The 15,174-nt window shown below is 44.8% G+C and overlaps 1 protein-coding gene across 2 annotated transcripts; it reads left to right on the top strand.

Moving 5' to 3' along the window:
• The first annotated feature begins 298 nt into the window (after positions 1-298).
• slc2a11b (solute carrier family 2 member 11b) lies at positions 299-14,193 on the top strand. Of its 2 annotated transcripts, none has more exons than XM_088419479.1 (12): positions 299-445; positions 3,066-3,164; positions 3,460-3,620; positions 4,058-4,182; positions 4,262-4,391; positions 4,952-5,100; positions 5,329-5,522; positions 5,693-5,803; positions 12,558-12,659; positions 12,752-12,827; positions 12,915-13,042; positions 13,813-14,193. In XM_088419479.1, exons 1-12 carry the CDS (start codon positions 404-406, stop codon positions 14,005-14,007), a joined length of 1,512 nt encoding a protein of 503 aa, XP_088275605.1. In that variant the 5' UTR covers positions 299-403; the 3' UTR covers positions 14,008-14,193. The 2 variants fall into 2 exon arrangements, with proteins under 2 accessions (XP_088275605.1, XP_088275598.1); XM_088419472.1 differs by lacking the exon at positions 299-445 and adding an exon at positions 2,639-2,779.
• The last annotated feature ends 981 nt before the right edge of the window (positions 14,194-15,174 follow it).

The raw sequence follows: 15,174 nt of genomic DNA, 5'->3' as shown, positions 1-15,174 counted from the left end.
CCAGGAATTTTTTTTTCTTATAATGAGCAACAGATTCATGTTTTTTTCTTAAACTTTTCTCGGGAAATAAAACATTACGATTGCCAACTAAACTATTGTTTTTTTCTGAATCGGAATAACCTGCAGATGTCCATTAACATAAACACATGTTTTGTATCCCTCTTATGATGGTTTTGTGTGTTTCAAATCTGGGTCAGAAATTGTAAGCCTCACAAGCCTCCCTAGACTCAGCCCCAAGAATGCATCCTGAGGGGTTACTTGAACGACCAACCCCGCCTCCATGGCGTACAGATCATATGGTACACCTTGTGGCAGCATTGCATTATGCAAGATATTCTTCTGAAGTGGAACATTCATTTTCTATGCTTAATGCAAACATTATAGCGGTTTTGGTACTTTTGTCATGGAGCTCACTGAAGAACCACCTGTCGTATCAAAGAAAAGGGTAAGTCATAATTTGACGTATGGAAATTAAGTTTTATTTATTCGTGGAATAGATTGTGTTTTTTTTCTAAAGTCACTGAAAATTCAAAATGAAACCAGGTGTTGTTCTGTGAGTGAACATAGTGTGAACAAAGTGGGCGAGTCTGTGAGAAAACATCTACCTTTAAAGTTGCATGTTAGTAGAACATGATGATTACAGTATACAGAATGTGTGTATTCATTTGACTAATCAGTTTAACCTATGGCTGCAACACTTTCCAAAATGTTTACATTTAAAGGAATTTGAAAGGATGTAATTAAGTGCTATTTTTTCCCTAATTTTATAAATATATATATATAAAAAACAATCAACCAATTCCTTTCTTTTCTCACCCTCTTCTTTTTTTAATTCTTGTGCAGTATTTTGACTATTTCAGGGTAATTTTCTTCCGTACGGCCCGCCCCTGTAGTGTGGCAATTAAGTGGTCATGCCACGTTGAACTATGGCATGTTGTCACTCTCTGGGTGAAAATTCAGCTCCATGAGAAATACCTTTGATGTACAGATCAAAGAATTGGACAAAATACCAAACAAACCAAACAGTTTGTTCACTGTTGGACCATAATTCCTTGATTTGTTCATAGAACATAACATGGTGAACTTGTATCCCAAGGATATTATAATCGAAATAAATTACAGGATTTGACATGTTGGTAGTCATATAAAAGTATAATCATTCTCTCGCTCTCTCGCTCTCTCTCTCTCTCTCTCTCTCTCTCTCTCTCTCTCTCTCTCTCTCTCTCTCTCTCTCTCTCTCTAGATTTGAGTTCACTGTGCAAATACGTTTTATGTACAACACTTTGGACTAAAAAGACTTGCATTTTGTTCATTTTCAGTTAGTAATTTTTAGATGAAGCCTGGGGGCAGCCCTGCAGTCAATAAAAAATATATACACAGTGGAATTGTGTGCCGCTTTTTCATGTTATGTGTCCAGGTAATGTTGTATCAAAGTGAAATTCTAAGATGTATGAATCTTTGACTGTCTCACGAGTCAACTCAAGTCAGATAATTTTGGTCTACGATTTGATTCAGACTCGGTGCTTGATTCAAATCCATTCTGCATTCAAAGTTATTTGATTCACAATGATTTCTGCTTCAATCTAGAGATCTGCAAAGAATTATCTCCTTTTTTTTATATATATACTTGCATATACTATCTTGCATTTCCCGGCCAAGACCAGTAGTCAAGCGTTGATTGGAAATGTTCATTTCAATCAGGAATGAGAGCAAATGAAAATTGTATGATGGTTTAAGGATCGCCACATTTAAAAATTTCACGAATCTTTTATTGTGAAATAAAACATAAAATCAGAATAAACTCCCTAAATGGCTCACTACAAATTTTCTAAAATTACAAGTAATGCAATGTTTTTATAACGAAGGGAAACACGTTTTTTTAATCACTGTAAAATTAGAAGTAATGGCCGTTATTAACGCAGATTTGAAAACACTTTTATTCTGAAGTGGGACATGAAACCGCTAGAGTAGAATCCTGGCATTGTTGAGTGACAAGTTACCGTAGGTTAACTTTTGATGTGTCTTTTACCTCTGCAGACATGACTGTCATCCACTGTCAAAGTAAACAAATGCATATTTATTCTGAAATCCTAAAATAGATTTTGATTATATTCCTGAATGCCTCCCGAGGTGGGTGTTCCTGAATGGAACAGTCAGAAATGGAATGATTGCATAACAACAGTTGCCTTGCTTTTTAATGTAATGAATTTACAGTTCATGAAATTAATGTTTACAGTTGTCAAAAGGCATTTATTTTAAAAGGCTTCATTTGCTTTTACATGAACCATCCTGAGTGTGTCCTGTGATGAAATGATTAAATAGAAACCGGCTTTATATCTCTCTCACAAGAAAACCAAAGGCGGAAAGCCAATTTTTGTTGACTGCTTTGAGGTTACACCAGGGCAAGTTCCAGTGTAAAATGTTGATTTTTCACTCAATGAACCAAGGAGCCCATCTTTTTGAGGAAATACGCTCATAATGCATCGGCATTTCGTGGCCCCATGCGAGGCATCTTCTCAAAGTGGAAAGATAAGTCAATTATTCATAGGCTGCGGTCGGTCTCATTAGCCGCAAGAACACTGTGTTGTTGCGGGATAAAACCAGCCCCTTATTAGAATTGACCTCTGCATGAGGAAGACGCTCAGTGTGCGACAGAAACTTTGGATACTACCGGCGCACAGCAGCACGCTCAAAAATGTCGAAAGAAAACTGGGAAAATAACTATGAATATACCCCTTTGTTAATTAAAGAGACTGAAGAAACTAAGCCAGTATTGAAGGTATGTGAAGCATTTTGTTAAGTTGTGTCAGCCTGAGTTTGGGCTTTGTCGGGGTTATGCTGAGAGTTTCAGATCTACTGATGTTAGGAGAATGAAATCTGAAGACGTAAAGTTAGTACCGCAAGATAAAAGCCTGGTGGGAATTTGTTTTTATTAGTGCTGAAGACAGACTACAGTAGGCCTTTGTATGTTTTTTGTTTATTTGCTTGTTTTCATTGTCGTCCTTTGTAGGAAAAAAACACTTGGTCACATTTTCTCTTTTTTTGCATTTCTGTCTCTCTGGCAGATCCCAAACAAAAGACTTCTTCTGGCTACCTTTGCTGCCTGTATAGGAGGGACTTTCCAGTATGGATATAATGTCTCGGTCATTAACGCGCCCACCAAGGTAATGTTGCAGTTGTCTACCGTATGTTTATTTTCACATTTTTACAAGTGTATTTTTTTCGGGGGAGCATGGTTAACTAGTTGTTATCACATGTGCTTGCCTCACATTCAAAAGGTTCCCAGTTTGAATTTTGGCGCGGCCTTTGTGTATGCCTGTGTTGTTCATTGCTGTAAACGTGAATGGTTATTAGTATAAAAGTGCCCTGGCAATGGATCCAGGATGTTCCTAGCATCCTGCCTAAAGTCAGCTAACAGAAAACGGTATTCTTATCCCTTGTCCTTCCTCGTGTTTACAGTATGTGCAAAATTTCATCAACCAAACATGGACAGAGCGTTACCAAAGCGACATTGCAGCTGGTGTCCTCACTTTAATGTGGTCCACTATTGTGTCCGTATTTACCCTTGGAGGACTGATAGGAGTGTCAATCGGAGGAACTTTGTCAATAAAGCTGGGGAGGTATGTTCCTTTTGGTCTTTTTTGGATTTTAACATTTAATCATAAGTGCGTGTTTAGTTCGGTGTCTTATCCAATGTCGGATCTGTCTAAATAATTTTGCCATGATCGGGTTAAAAACATTCACTTTTTATTGTCTCATTCAATTAAATTCAATGAAAAATGTATTAGAAACCTTGTTTAGTCCACTTCTTACACCACTTCCACACATCAAGAGTTCTACACAGTAACTGACATTAATATTTTTCATTGAAACCTTTCTGACAATGTTATGGCATATTAAGCAGAGTATTTTTATCTTTACAACATTGTTAATACAGTGTGGTGTATTGGATCTCACGAGATTGCCTTCCTGACAATGGCTTAATAATGGCATTTATACGGTGTACAATGATGTTCTGTGAGCATGCAATACTGGTCATATGTCTGTGTTGTTGCAGGAAAGGGACATTGTTGGTGAGTAATATTCTTGCCATAATAGCTGCCCTGATGATGGGTCTGAGCTACCCTACAAAAATATTTGAACTTATCATCCTGGGACGTCTTTTCATTGGAATAAATTCTGGTACATCATATCCAATTCAACTTGAAATTGAAATTAGTGATTTTTAGCAACGATTTTAATCAGTGTGTCATTCTCATAGGCATTGGCCTTTGTGTTCAACCTTTGTACCTGGTGGAAATCGCTCCAACATCTATCCGCGGCCTCATGGGAATGGGAACCTCTGTTTTTGTGACGGGTGGGATTTTTACTGGTCAAGTGATGGGCCTCAAGTAATAATATTTTTTTTTTCAACTGGAATATATCTAATGTTTTGTAGTATTTTTAAGATGATAGAGTATATCATATATAGGAGTACAGTGGTGCCTTAAGTAAGAGTTTGATTTGTTCCATGTCTTCTTAGATGAGAGGTGAAATGTCTTCTAACATAAACAAAACAGCCCAGTTGCGATTGATTCAGTGCTCCTGAGAGAATACTAATGGTAAACAGTATCAGTTTCTCAAGTTAGTATTAGTGATTCTTCACAGAGGACAAAGAATACAGCATATGCCTATGAGCATGATTATTGTATAGTATCTGTCTATTATGTGAAATTTCAAAAGTATGTGTTAGAATCAAGCAAATAATGTTACTTTGTTGCTTTAAATAGACAACATGTAATAGTCTTATGTGCTGCGTAGTAAACCGGAAGTGGCAATAAACATCCCGACGCTTCTTTTTTTGAAGAATAATCATATTTCGGGTCACTTGTATCTGAAGGCACCTCTGTACTACATGTGTAAATTAGGAATGCAAGAAGGATGTTGCACTAACGTCTGTGTGGTTGACCAGAGAGCTGCTGGGTAAGGAAGAGCACTGGCCCATTCTGCTGGCCACCACATGCATCCCAGCAGTTCTGCAGCTTTTTATTCTACCTTGGTTCCCGGAGAGTCCACGCTTCCTGCTCATTGATAGAGGAGATTATGAGGGATGTAGAAAAGGTGACTTAAACACTGCACCCTTTGGTTCTCCGTGGCCTCTAGACCTCTGATCCTTTGCGCATGCCTGTGGTTGAAAGCATAAATGATAGACTGTCTTGAAAGAAAAAAAATCACCTAAGGGAGACAGATATACTCTCTTAGCGATGAAACTTGTGATCACATGTCATGCTGTGAATCTTAACTAAAAAAACAATCACCACATGTTGTGCATCATCTCCTTGCATGCAGCCCTCAGGCAGCTCCATGGTGCAGCTGATTGTGATGGTGAAATGGAGGACATGGAGAAAGAGAAGAGCAACCTGGACCAGGAAGGATTCAAGGCCAAGAAGCCCTGGGAGCTGCTTGCGGATCGCAGTTTACGCTGGCAGCTTCTGACCATCATGCTTCTCAATTCGGCTCAGCAGCTGAATGGAATCAATGCTGTGTGTCATGCACCGCTTTATTCACAACACTGGCCCTATTGTGCATTACTGCAAATGTTCACGTCGTACTGAAAATGAGAACCTAAATCCTATAAACAGTAAATTGGCTAGAATATCAGTAAATTAAGGTTAATTTGAGATTTTACTTTCCTCCTCTATTTTTGCTGCAGATATACTTCTATGCAGATTATGTGTTCACACAAGCAGGAATTCCAAGTGAGAAAATACCATATGCAGCGGTTGGCACTGGTGCCTGTGAATGCATCACTGCTTTGACCTGTGTAAGTATGTTTTTCAACTTCTCCACTTTACTGTGTTGGTTACCGCCCTACATCACACTTCTGAAGTTAGGTGGTTTTGAGTCTGCACATTCATTCTTTCAAGATATTCATTTGCTTAACTAACTTAGCTTCTGACCTTGCATTATCTTCTGATTCCGTTTTTACACTCTCACTCCACAAAGAGTGACGAATGAATGTAAAACTAGAATGCAATGAAAAGCCTATTGCCCTTTCTAGGTGATGTCTCCCAAAATGATTAGCTATAGAAGGTCACAAGGCATCTCTTCTGGACTCAGTTTAATGTCTGTCTTAATCTTGGTTAGTGCTGTGAATCCATGCAGACTTTTTAAGTAATACTGTATCCTCCTTAGCATACGCTTTGTGTAATTTTTTTTTAAAAAGTACGCTTTTTTTTAAATTAATATCCAAGTGAACACAAAACAATTGTCACGATCATTAATCTCTCCAGAGGTTACAGAATAAAAAAAGGAGTGTCTTTGTTACATTTATTAAAATTTTGTAAAAATTGTAACATACGTTTTCCCACAAAAACAGCATGTGGATAACTGCTACTCTTTGAAGGCATCCCAGAAGTCTTGCTCAAAATCGGCAAGCATTTTCTCAAAATATTATATTTATAATATATTTCACAAAATATTATCTCAAAACTTAATTCTAAGCATTACATTTTACTTAAGGTCTGTAAAATGATCCCTCTGAGCAAAACTGTGCACAGTCTGCAAGGCAGCACAAACAATGAAATCCTCAGTAATGCTGGCTGAGGTGAAAGACAAGTAGTGATTTGAGTTAAGGCACTTCATTCACTTAACTGGACTTGCTTTTTAGTTGTGATTCCAGTTCACTATCAATGGAAGCATGTAACGCAGCAAACAAACAGATACAATGGTTGACTTGTAGTTGCGACAGCAAAAGATGGGCGTTGGACCAACGGACCTGATCTAATGGAATGTCTATTCCTGTCACAGTTCACCAGTTCAGCCACCTCACTCCCAGCCTCACCTGCTCAGCCCTCCTGCTAATCAGCCCAAACACTAACACCTGCTGCCACTCACCCGCCTAGTATAAAGCCCGCTCACTTCCATCCACAACCTGCCAGATTGCCTCTATGCATCACGCCGAGCTTTCCAGCGACTCCTCCTGCCAGCCTGCCCGTTGCCTGACCCTGTTTGTTCCTGACCACCCGACTGCCCGCCGAATTGACCGAAGTATTGGTATTTCGACCCTGTCTGCCTCTGACCACCCGCTAGCCTGCCGTCTTAATCTGTCTGCCCGAGCCCTCCTCCTGTCCCGCTCCCTCAGCCCGGCTCCCAGCCAAGCCCCGCTCTCCCGACTCCGAGACCCCCTAGACTTCTTCGCCACGCTCTCGTCGGCTTCCACAAACCACCTGCACATTCTGTTTAATAAACTTTCTGCATTTGCCCTTACCAGTTGTGCGTGCGCTTGGGTCCTCTCTCCTCCCGTCGTCACAGTACAATCTGGCCAAACGCAATGGACCCAGCACGCCGACCTTCTCTCAGCCCGGTCCCCCAGCCAGCACCCGATCCCCAGGTTGGGCTTCCGGAACGGTATGAGGGCGATCCTGAAACATGCGAGGCGTTCTTAACCAATTGCTCCTTGCTGTTCGCTCTCCAACCGAGGACGTTCACCACCGAACAAGTTAAGGTAGCGTTCGTCGTAAATCACCTTACAGGCCGTGCACGCTTGTGGGGAACGGCGGAGTGGAGGAGGCAATCTCCGGCTTGCACGTCCTTCCAAGCGTTCGCGGCGGAACTCCAGAAAGTTTTTGGACTCAGCTATGCCAGCGCGGAGCTGGGAAGGGGCCTGCTTGAGCTCCGGCAAGGAAATAGGTCAGTAGCCGATTACGCAATCGACTTCCGCACCAGAGCCAGCCAAAACCGCTGGAACGAACCGGCTCTCGTAGATGCCTTCCTGCACGGCCTGTCTAGTCGCCTAAAGGACGAGTTGGTTTCCCACGAGCTTCCCACCACCCTGGACGCGATCATCGCCTTGGCAACCCGTATAGATATCCGACTTCAGCATCGCCGACGTGAACGAGAGAGAGAGAGACTGGAGAGAGGGACGGTCCCTCTAGCCAGACACGCCTTCCGGCCGCCTGCCACGCCAGCGCCCTCTGGGGTTGAGGCCGAGCCCATGCAGCTTGGGCGCGCCACATTGACTTCAGACGAACGGCAACGACGCCGTGCGGGCAACCTTTGCCTCTATTGTGGTCAAGAGGGGCATTACGTTGCTTCCTGTCCGGTAAAAGCCAGGGCCCAGCCGTAAATAAGGGGATACGGTTGGGCCAAGCTCTCTCTTGCTCCCCCCGTCCAAAACGTCTTCTCCAGGTGCGCTTGGTCCTCTCTGGCGGCACGCATGTCCTGGGGGCTCTGGTGGATTCTGGGGCCGATGCAAACATCATCAGCAGAGAGCTGGTCACCCAAATTGGCCTTGCACACACTCCCTTGCCCAAGCCAACGCCGTCCTATGCTCTGGATGGTCGCCCTCTTGGGCTAATTACACACCAGACAGTCCTCGTTCCCATGCATCTGTCTGGGAACCATGAGGAGAAGATCCAATTTCATATTCTGAACAAACCAAACATCCCCTTGATCCTGGGCCTACCCTGGCTCTGTCTCCACAACCCTCACATAAACTGGGAGACAGGAGTCATTCTTAGCTGGTCTCCGTCCTGCCACCGGTCCTGCCTCAAACGAGCTTCGACTCCCGACGTATGCATTCCTCTACCGGCCCAGGCGGACATGGCTGGTGTTCCTCCTGAATACCATGATCTCTGCCAAGTTTTCAGCAAGACGAGAGCGACATCTCTTCCTCCTCATCGGCCATATGATTGTGTCATCGACCTACTTCCAGGGACGATGCCCCCCAGGGGTCGCCTCTACTCATTGTCTGCTCCAGAGCGACGAGCCATGGAAGAGTACATAAATGACTCCCTGTCAGCCGGCATTATCCGCCCGTCTTCTTCTCCTGCGGGGGCTGGATTCTTTTTTGTCAAAAAGAAGGACCAGACGCTCCGTCCCTGCATAGATTACCAAGGCCTAAATGACATAACCGTTAAAAACCGGTATCCTCTCCCCCTTATGACTTCTGGGTTTGAGCTTCTCCAGGGCGCCTCCTTCTTCACCAAGTTAGATCTGCGCAGCGCTTATCATCTGGTTCGGGTCCGAGAAGGGGATGAGTGGAAAACGGCATTCAACACCCCCCTGGGACATTATGAGTATTTGGTCATGCCCTTTGGCCTTACAAACGCCCCAGCAGTGTTTCAGTCTTTGATCAACGATGTCCTGCGTGATATGCTGGAAAAGTTTGTCTTCGTATATCTTGACGACATCTTAGTGTTTTCCCGGACCCGGGAAGAACACACATCCCATGTCCGTACAGTACTCCAAAGGCTGCTGGAAAACTCCCTGTTTGTGAAAGCAGAGAAATGTGACTTCCATAAAACTTCAGTCTCCTTTCTGGGGTACATCATCTCAAAGAACAGCATCGCTATGGATCCTGCCAAGGTCTCGTCTGTCACCACCTGGCCTGTTCCCGAAACCCGCAAACAGCTTCAGCGTTTTCTCGGATTTGCTAACTTCTACAGACGATTCATCAGGAACTACAGCACCCTGGCTCGTCCACTTACCACTCTGACCAGTTCAAAGATCAAATTTCAATGGAATCCTGCAGCAGACGAAGCCTTCCGGACGCTTAAAGCCCGCTTCACTTCAGCTCCAATCCTCCTGATGCCAGACCCGGAGCGTCAGTTCGTGGTGGAGGTGGATGCCTCCAACGTTGGACTAGGGGCTGTCCTATCCCAACGCTCCGCAAAAGACAACAAGCTCCATCCCTGCGCTTTCTACTCCCGCCGCCTTACCCTGGCTGAGATTAACTATGACATCGGGAACCGAGAACTTCTTGCCGTGAAAGCGGCACTAGAGGAGTGGCGGCATTGGTTGGAGGGCACCAAGGTTCCCTTCCAGGTGTGGACGGACCACAAGAACCTTGAATATATAAGGCAGGCCAAAAGACTTAACTCGCGCCAGGCCCGTTGGGCACTCTTCTTCACACGCTTTAACTTTGTCCTCGCCTACCGCCCTGGCTCCCGAAATGTAAAACCGGATGCCCTTTCCAGACAGTTTGAACGCATGGATTCCCCAGGCAAAGAACCAGAACCGATCCTTCCACCCTCATGCATCATCGGAACCCTCACCTGGGACGTTGAGGAGAGAATAAAGTCAGCCGCCAGAGGTCAACCCGCACCTAGCGCCTGCCCGCCCAACTGCTTGCCTGTTCCCGACCACCTGCGCTCTGAGGCCTTGCAATGGGCTCACTCCTCCAAATTGACCTGTCACCCTGGGGTTCGCCGGACAATAGAGGCCCTGAGACAACGCTTTTGGTGGTCCACCTTAGAAAAGGACGTAGGTGAATTTGTCAAGGCCTGTCCGATCTGCAACCAACATAAACCCAGTCATCGACCCCCAGCTGGCTTACTGCACCCCCTTCCGATTCCCCATCGGCCCTGGTCCCATATCTCGTTAGACTTCATCACTGGTCTACCCCCTTCCAATGGCAACACAGTCGTTCTGTCTATAGTGGATCGGTTCAGCAAAATGGCCCACTTCGTTGCACTCCCAAAACTCCCATCCGCCAAGGAAACGGCCATCCTTCTCTTAAATCATGTCTTCCGACTCCATGGGCCACCCCTTGACGTGGTTTCAGACAGAGGTCCCCAGTTTGCCTCCTCCTTTTGGAAAGAATTCTGTCGGCTCCTTGGAGCAACTGCCAGTCTTTCATCCGGCTTCCATCCCCAGACCAATGGGCAAACCGAAAGGGTCAACCAGGAGCTTGAGAAGGCCCTCCGATGTCTGTCTTCACGGGACCCGCTGTCCTGGTCCACCCACCTCCTATGGGCCGAATATGCCCACAACTCACAGACCACCTCTGCCACAGGTCTGGCTCCCTTTGAATGTGTGTTTGGATACTTACCTCCGCTCTTCCCTGCCCTGGACACTAACACCTCCTGCCCTTCCGCTCTTGCATTCGCCCGCCGGTGTCGGCGCACATGGTCTCGAGCTCGCGCCGCACTCCTGCGTGCAAAGGAACGATACATTCGCGCCGCTGACAGGCGGCGCACCCCGGCGCCTGCATACCAGGTGGGCCAGAAGGTCTGGCTGTCAACCCGCGACCTTCCTCTCCGGGTCGAGTCCAACAAGTTGGCTCCTCGTTTCATTGGCCCCTTTCCCATACAGAAGGTCTTGAGTCCGGCCGCGGTCCGTCTCTCTCTTCCCCGATCAATGCGGGTCCATCCGACCTTCCACGTCTCCCGGATTAAGCCTGCGGTTGACAGTCCCCTGGTCCCGGCTGCTCCGCCTCCTCCTCCTCCTCGGCTCGTTGATGGGGGCCCTGTCTACACGGTCCGCCGGCTTCTTCGTTCACGTCGGCGGGGCAGGGGCCTCCAGTATTTGGTGGACTGGGAGGGGTATGGTCCTGAGGAGCGTTCCTGGATTCCTGCTCGCCAGGTTGTGGATCCGTCCCTGATCACAGATTTTCATCGTCTTCACCCGGATCAGCCGTCTAGGTCATCTGGGCGTCGTAATGTGCCCCGGCGCGTCGCCCGCCCTCCCGCCCGTGGGGGTTCCCCGGCCGTTGGCCTTTCCCTCCCGCCCGGTGGTTTTGGGACGTCGGGAGCCGTCCTTTGATGGGGGGGTTCTGTCACAGTTCACCAGTTCAGCCACCTCACTCCCAGCCTCACCTGCTCAGCCCTCCTGCTAATCAGCCCAAACACTAACACCTGCTGCCACTCACCCGCCTAGTATAAAGCCCGCTCACTTCCATCCACAACCTGCCAGATTGCCTCTATGCATCACGCCGAGCTTTCCAGCGACTCCTCCTGCCAGCCTGCCCGTTGCCTGACCCTGTTTGTTCCTGACCACCCGACTGCCCGCCGAATTGACCGAAGTATTGGTATTTCGACCCTGTCTGCCTCTGACCACCCGCTAGCCTGCCGTCTTAATCTGTCTGCCCGAGCCCTCCTCCTGTCCCGCTCCCTCAGCCCGGCTCCCAGCCAAGCCCCGCTCTCCCGACTCCGAGACCCCCTAGACTTCTTCGCCACGCTCTCGTCGGCTTCCACAAACCACCTGCACATTCTGTTTAATAAACTTTCTGCATTTGCCCTTACCAGTTGTGCGTGCGCTTGGGTCCTCTCTCCTCCCGTCGTCACAATTCCGACATTACAGTAACATTTCATCAACCAAACGCTTTAAAAAAAGACAGGACAAGTCCTGTCAGAAGCGTTCCTGCTTCTGAACCGTGTTCACAGAATTCCCACCACCGATTACAAAGCACAAAATATGACAACGGAGACCTAAATCTGCTAAGCAACTGACAATACACTCAGCACAAATGGATTCGCACAAAGCGCGGTTATGAGTATGAATATCAAATCTTTGAAGTGTATTCAATTGCATATAAGTTGAGAAGGACTTTCATATCATCATATTCTGTTGTTCATTTAGTTTGACACAACATCCCAACTTACACAGCGTCACTTTTGATTCACTGACAACATAATCAAGCACTAATGTGAGAGAAGCTCAGGTTAATCCACATTACTGCTGTGTAGTATGATGGAACAAAATGGACAAAAGTAGCATGAAAGATCAGTGATAGACTGAGAGAAAATGCTTCCATGCAGTGTTTTCAGTATTGTCATGTGCTGCATGTGTCACAGGGTTTGCTAATTGAGCATCTGGGGCGGAAAGTGCTCATTACCGGAGGATACACGCTCATGAGTATCTGCTGTATTTTGTTCACGCTGACCATTACTTTTCAGGTACTGAAACCAGATATATGTTGTACTGTATATGTGAATAAAACATGCATTTGTGTAGTGCATTTTACGATCTCTTCTCTTTTTGCTCGCAGGAAGTCAGTTCAGTTTTGCCCTACCTCAGCATGGTATGCGTTTTTGCCTTTATTCTGAGTTTTGGATTAGGGCCAGGTAACAATCGCATTTGTGTCAGTTCAGTCTTTATCAGAATATGGTGCATGCATGATCTGATTGTGGTGTCTGTTGTCTTCTCCGTAGGTGGTGTGACAAATATCTTGACTATGGAGCTGTTCACGCAAAACGCCCGGCCCGCCGCCTACATGATTGCAGGCTCCATAAACTGGATCAGCTTCTTCTTCATCAGCATGATTTTTCCTTTCATTGTGGTAAGTACGGTCGCCAACATGATGTTAATGAAGGATGTATAGCAGAACCACAAAGGTCAAACAAAATGAGGGGTACTGGTCGACCTCTAGTTTGTTCATAGTTCTTACACTGTTATCTGTTCCAGGATCAAACTATGGCCATCATTCATTAAATTAATTTTCTTATGGACTTTTTTTTTTTTTTATACCAGTTGATTTTTAGTGTCATCTTGAAAAATTCTATTTAGAGTGCCCAGACTTATAAGAGTTGTCTTCTCATGATCAGATGGATTAAGATTGCCATGAAAATGTTTTTTCTACAATTGAAGCAGAGATTATTTGGACGATTTTAAGCAGAAAATTACATGCAAATGGCAAATTATATGAGCTTGCTGATGGAATGACAGGTCGGATCATTTTAGCCAACGTTAGCATATTAAGAACACGTCGTCCCTTTACTTTGCAACATAATTTAGTCAGGTTGTACCAAATATATCTAAAAGGATTTGACATCAGTTGATGATCACGGACTCAAATTAACCTAATGAAGTTTGCTGCAACTGAGGGATTTACTCAATTCAGTTAAGAGACGGTGCTAGGTAGCAACATATTTACATGTTATCGTGCTTTAAACTGAGATACTTTTGTCTAAAACCTTAGTCTACCCTAACAATGTTTGTCGAGCCACACGACTGTGCTCTTAATTTTGTGTAAGAAGCTGAATTACAAATAATGTAATGAGAATGTGTGTCAAACCAGTGTGTACATTATTTGTTTTTGTGTTTCCACAGATCGGTCTGAACCAGTACTGTTTCCTGGTGTTTATGACCATCTGCACTCTTGTCGCACTTTACATATTCTTTATCATTCCTGAAACAAAGAACAAGACGTTTCTCGAAATCCAGACTGAATTTCAGAATGGGAGAAAAAAGAAGAGCCACATCACTGATGGCTCTAGCGCGACATTGTTGGCAACCTCAATATAACGTGTTCAGTATCACATGACTTTTGAGTGTTTTCTACTCATCATAAAGGTGCCTTTTCAATTGTTATATAAAATTAAATGTTTTGTTACAGAAGTGTATTCTTGTTTTCTGCAGTTTGAATAAACAGACTGAGATTTGATAAAAGTTCTCCTCAAATCTATGATCTATTAAAACTATTGAACAAAACTTTGGCATTTTATGTGTGGTGTTAAAAACAGTACGGTGCCAAGTATTCACAGCGTTTCAACCTTTTCCACATTTTGTCATTTTACACCCTCATTGCCAACAAAGTATCTCTTATGTCAAAATTCTTTGTCACGGCCCACAGTTTGTGACTCTTGATGTGAGTAGGCACGTGACCCTTTTGTAAGTTTTGATGAACAACGTAAGTGCCGCTAGTTTTGGGTTTACGGTAAGCCACACGGCAGGGTCTACAACAACTACTCTTTACAAATATGCAATTCACATCTTGAGAACTGTGATAGAAAATGAGATTTTAGCCTACATTAGTGAAACTTAGTTCACTGACCACATGGTTTTGTTAAAAAGACCCTTTCACTTAACATGCATGAGAACTATTTACATGGCTCAAATGAATGACCCTGACAGATAAATGAGTTCAAGGCACCCATTTTCACTTCATGGTCTTTGCCTTACTTCTTTTTGTAAATGTACTCTGTTGACTGTCAAGTTGAACAGAGAATTGTTTTCTTTGTTTAGGTCTTAATTTCATCTTGTTGATCACTCCCTTGAGTGAATAAAAACTCTTCAGTTGTTCCTGCATTTTCTTACCCCTGGATTCCACAGACTGCGTTGCGTCTCCGCTGCGCAGCATAGCGTCGCAGCAACGACGCCGCACACCCCCGCGTCTTCACTCCGCTGTGCCACTCAGTCACTGGAAGGTCATTCTGTGCTTTCGCAGGGACTACCAACTACCGAGATTTAACACGCGCACAAAAAAAAAAATCTAAAATTCAGGGGGAACAAACTTGCTCAATTCCTCAAACAGGAATATATATTACAGCGCCAATTAACAGGAGGAGCATTGTCAGAGCTGTCATTGACAGAATTGTCATTGACAGAGCATTTGCTCTTTTTGTCTCGATGGCAATGGCACAAGGAAGAAGAACCAGTGTCTTTTGGCTTCCAATCGATCAGCAAAGACAA

This window comes from Hippichthys cyanospilos, chromosome 1, assembly GCF_059441005.1.
Source record: "Hippichthys cyanospilos isolate Australia breed blue-spotted pipefish chromosome 1, RoL_Hcya_1.0, whole genome shotgun sequence".
Taxonomy (NCBI): domain Eukaryota; kingdom Metazoa; phylum Chordata; class Actinopteri; order Syngnathiformes; family Syngnathidae; genus Hippichthys; species Hippichthys cyanospilos.
Note: the sequence above shows the minus strand (reverse complement) of the source record. Positions and strands in the feature narration are given on the sequence as shown.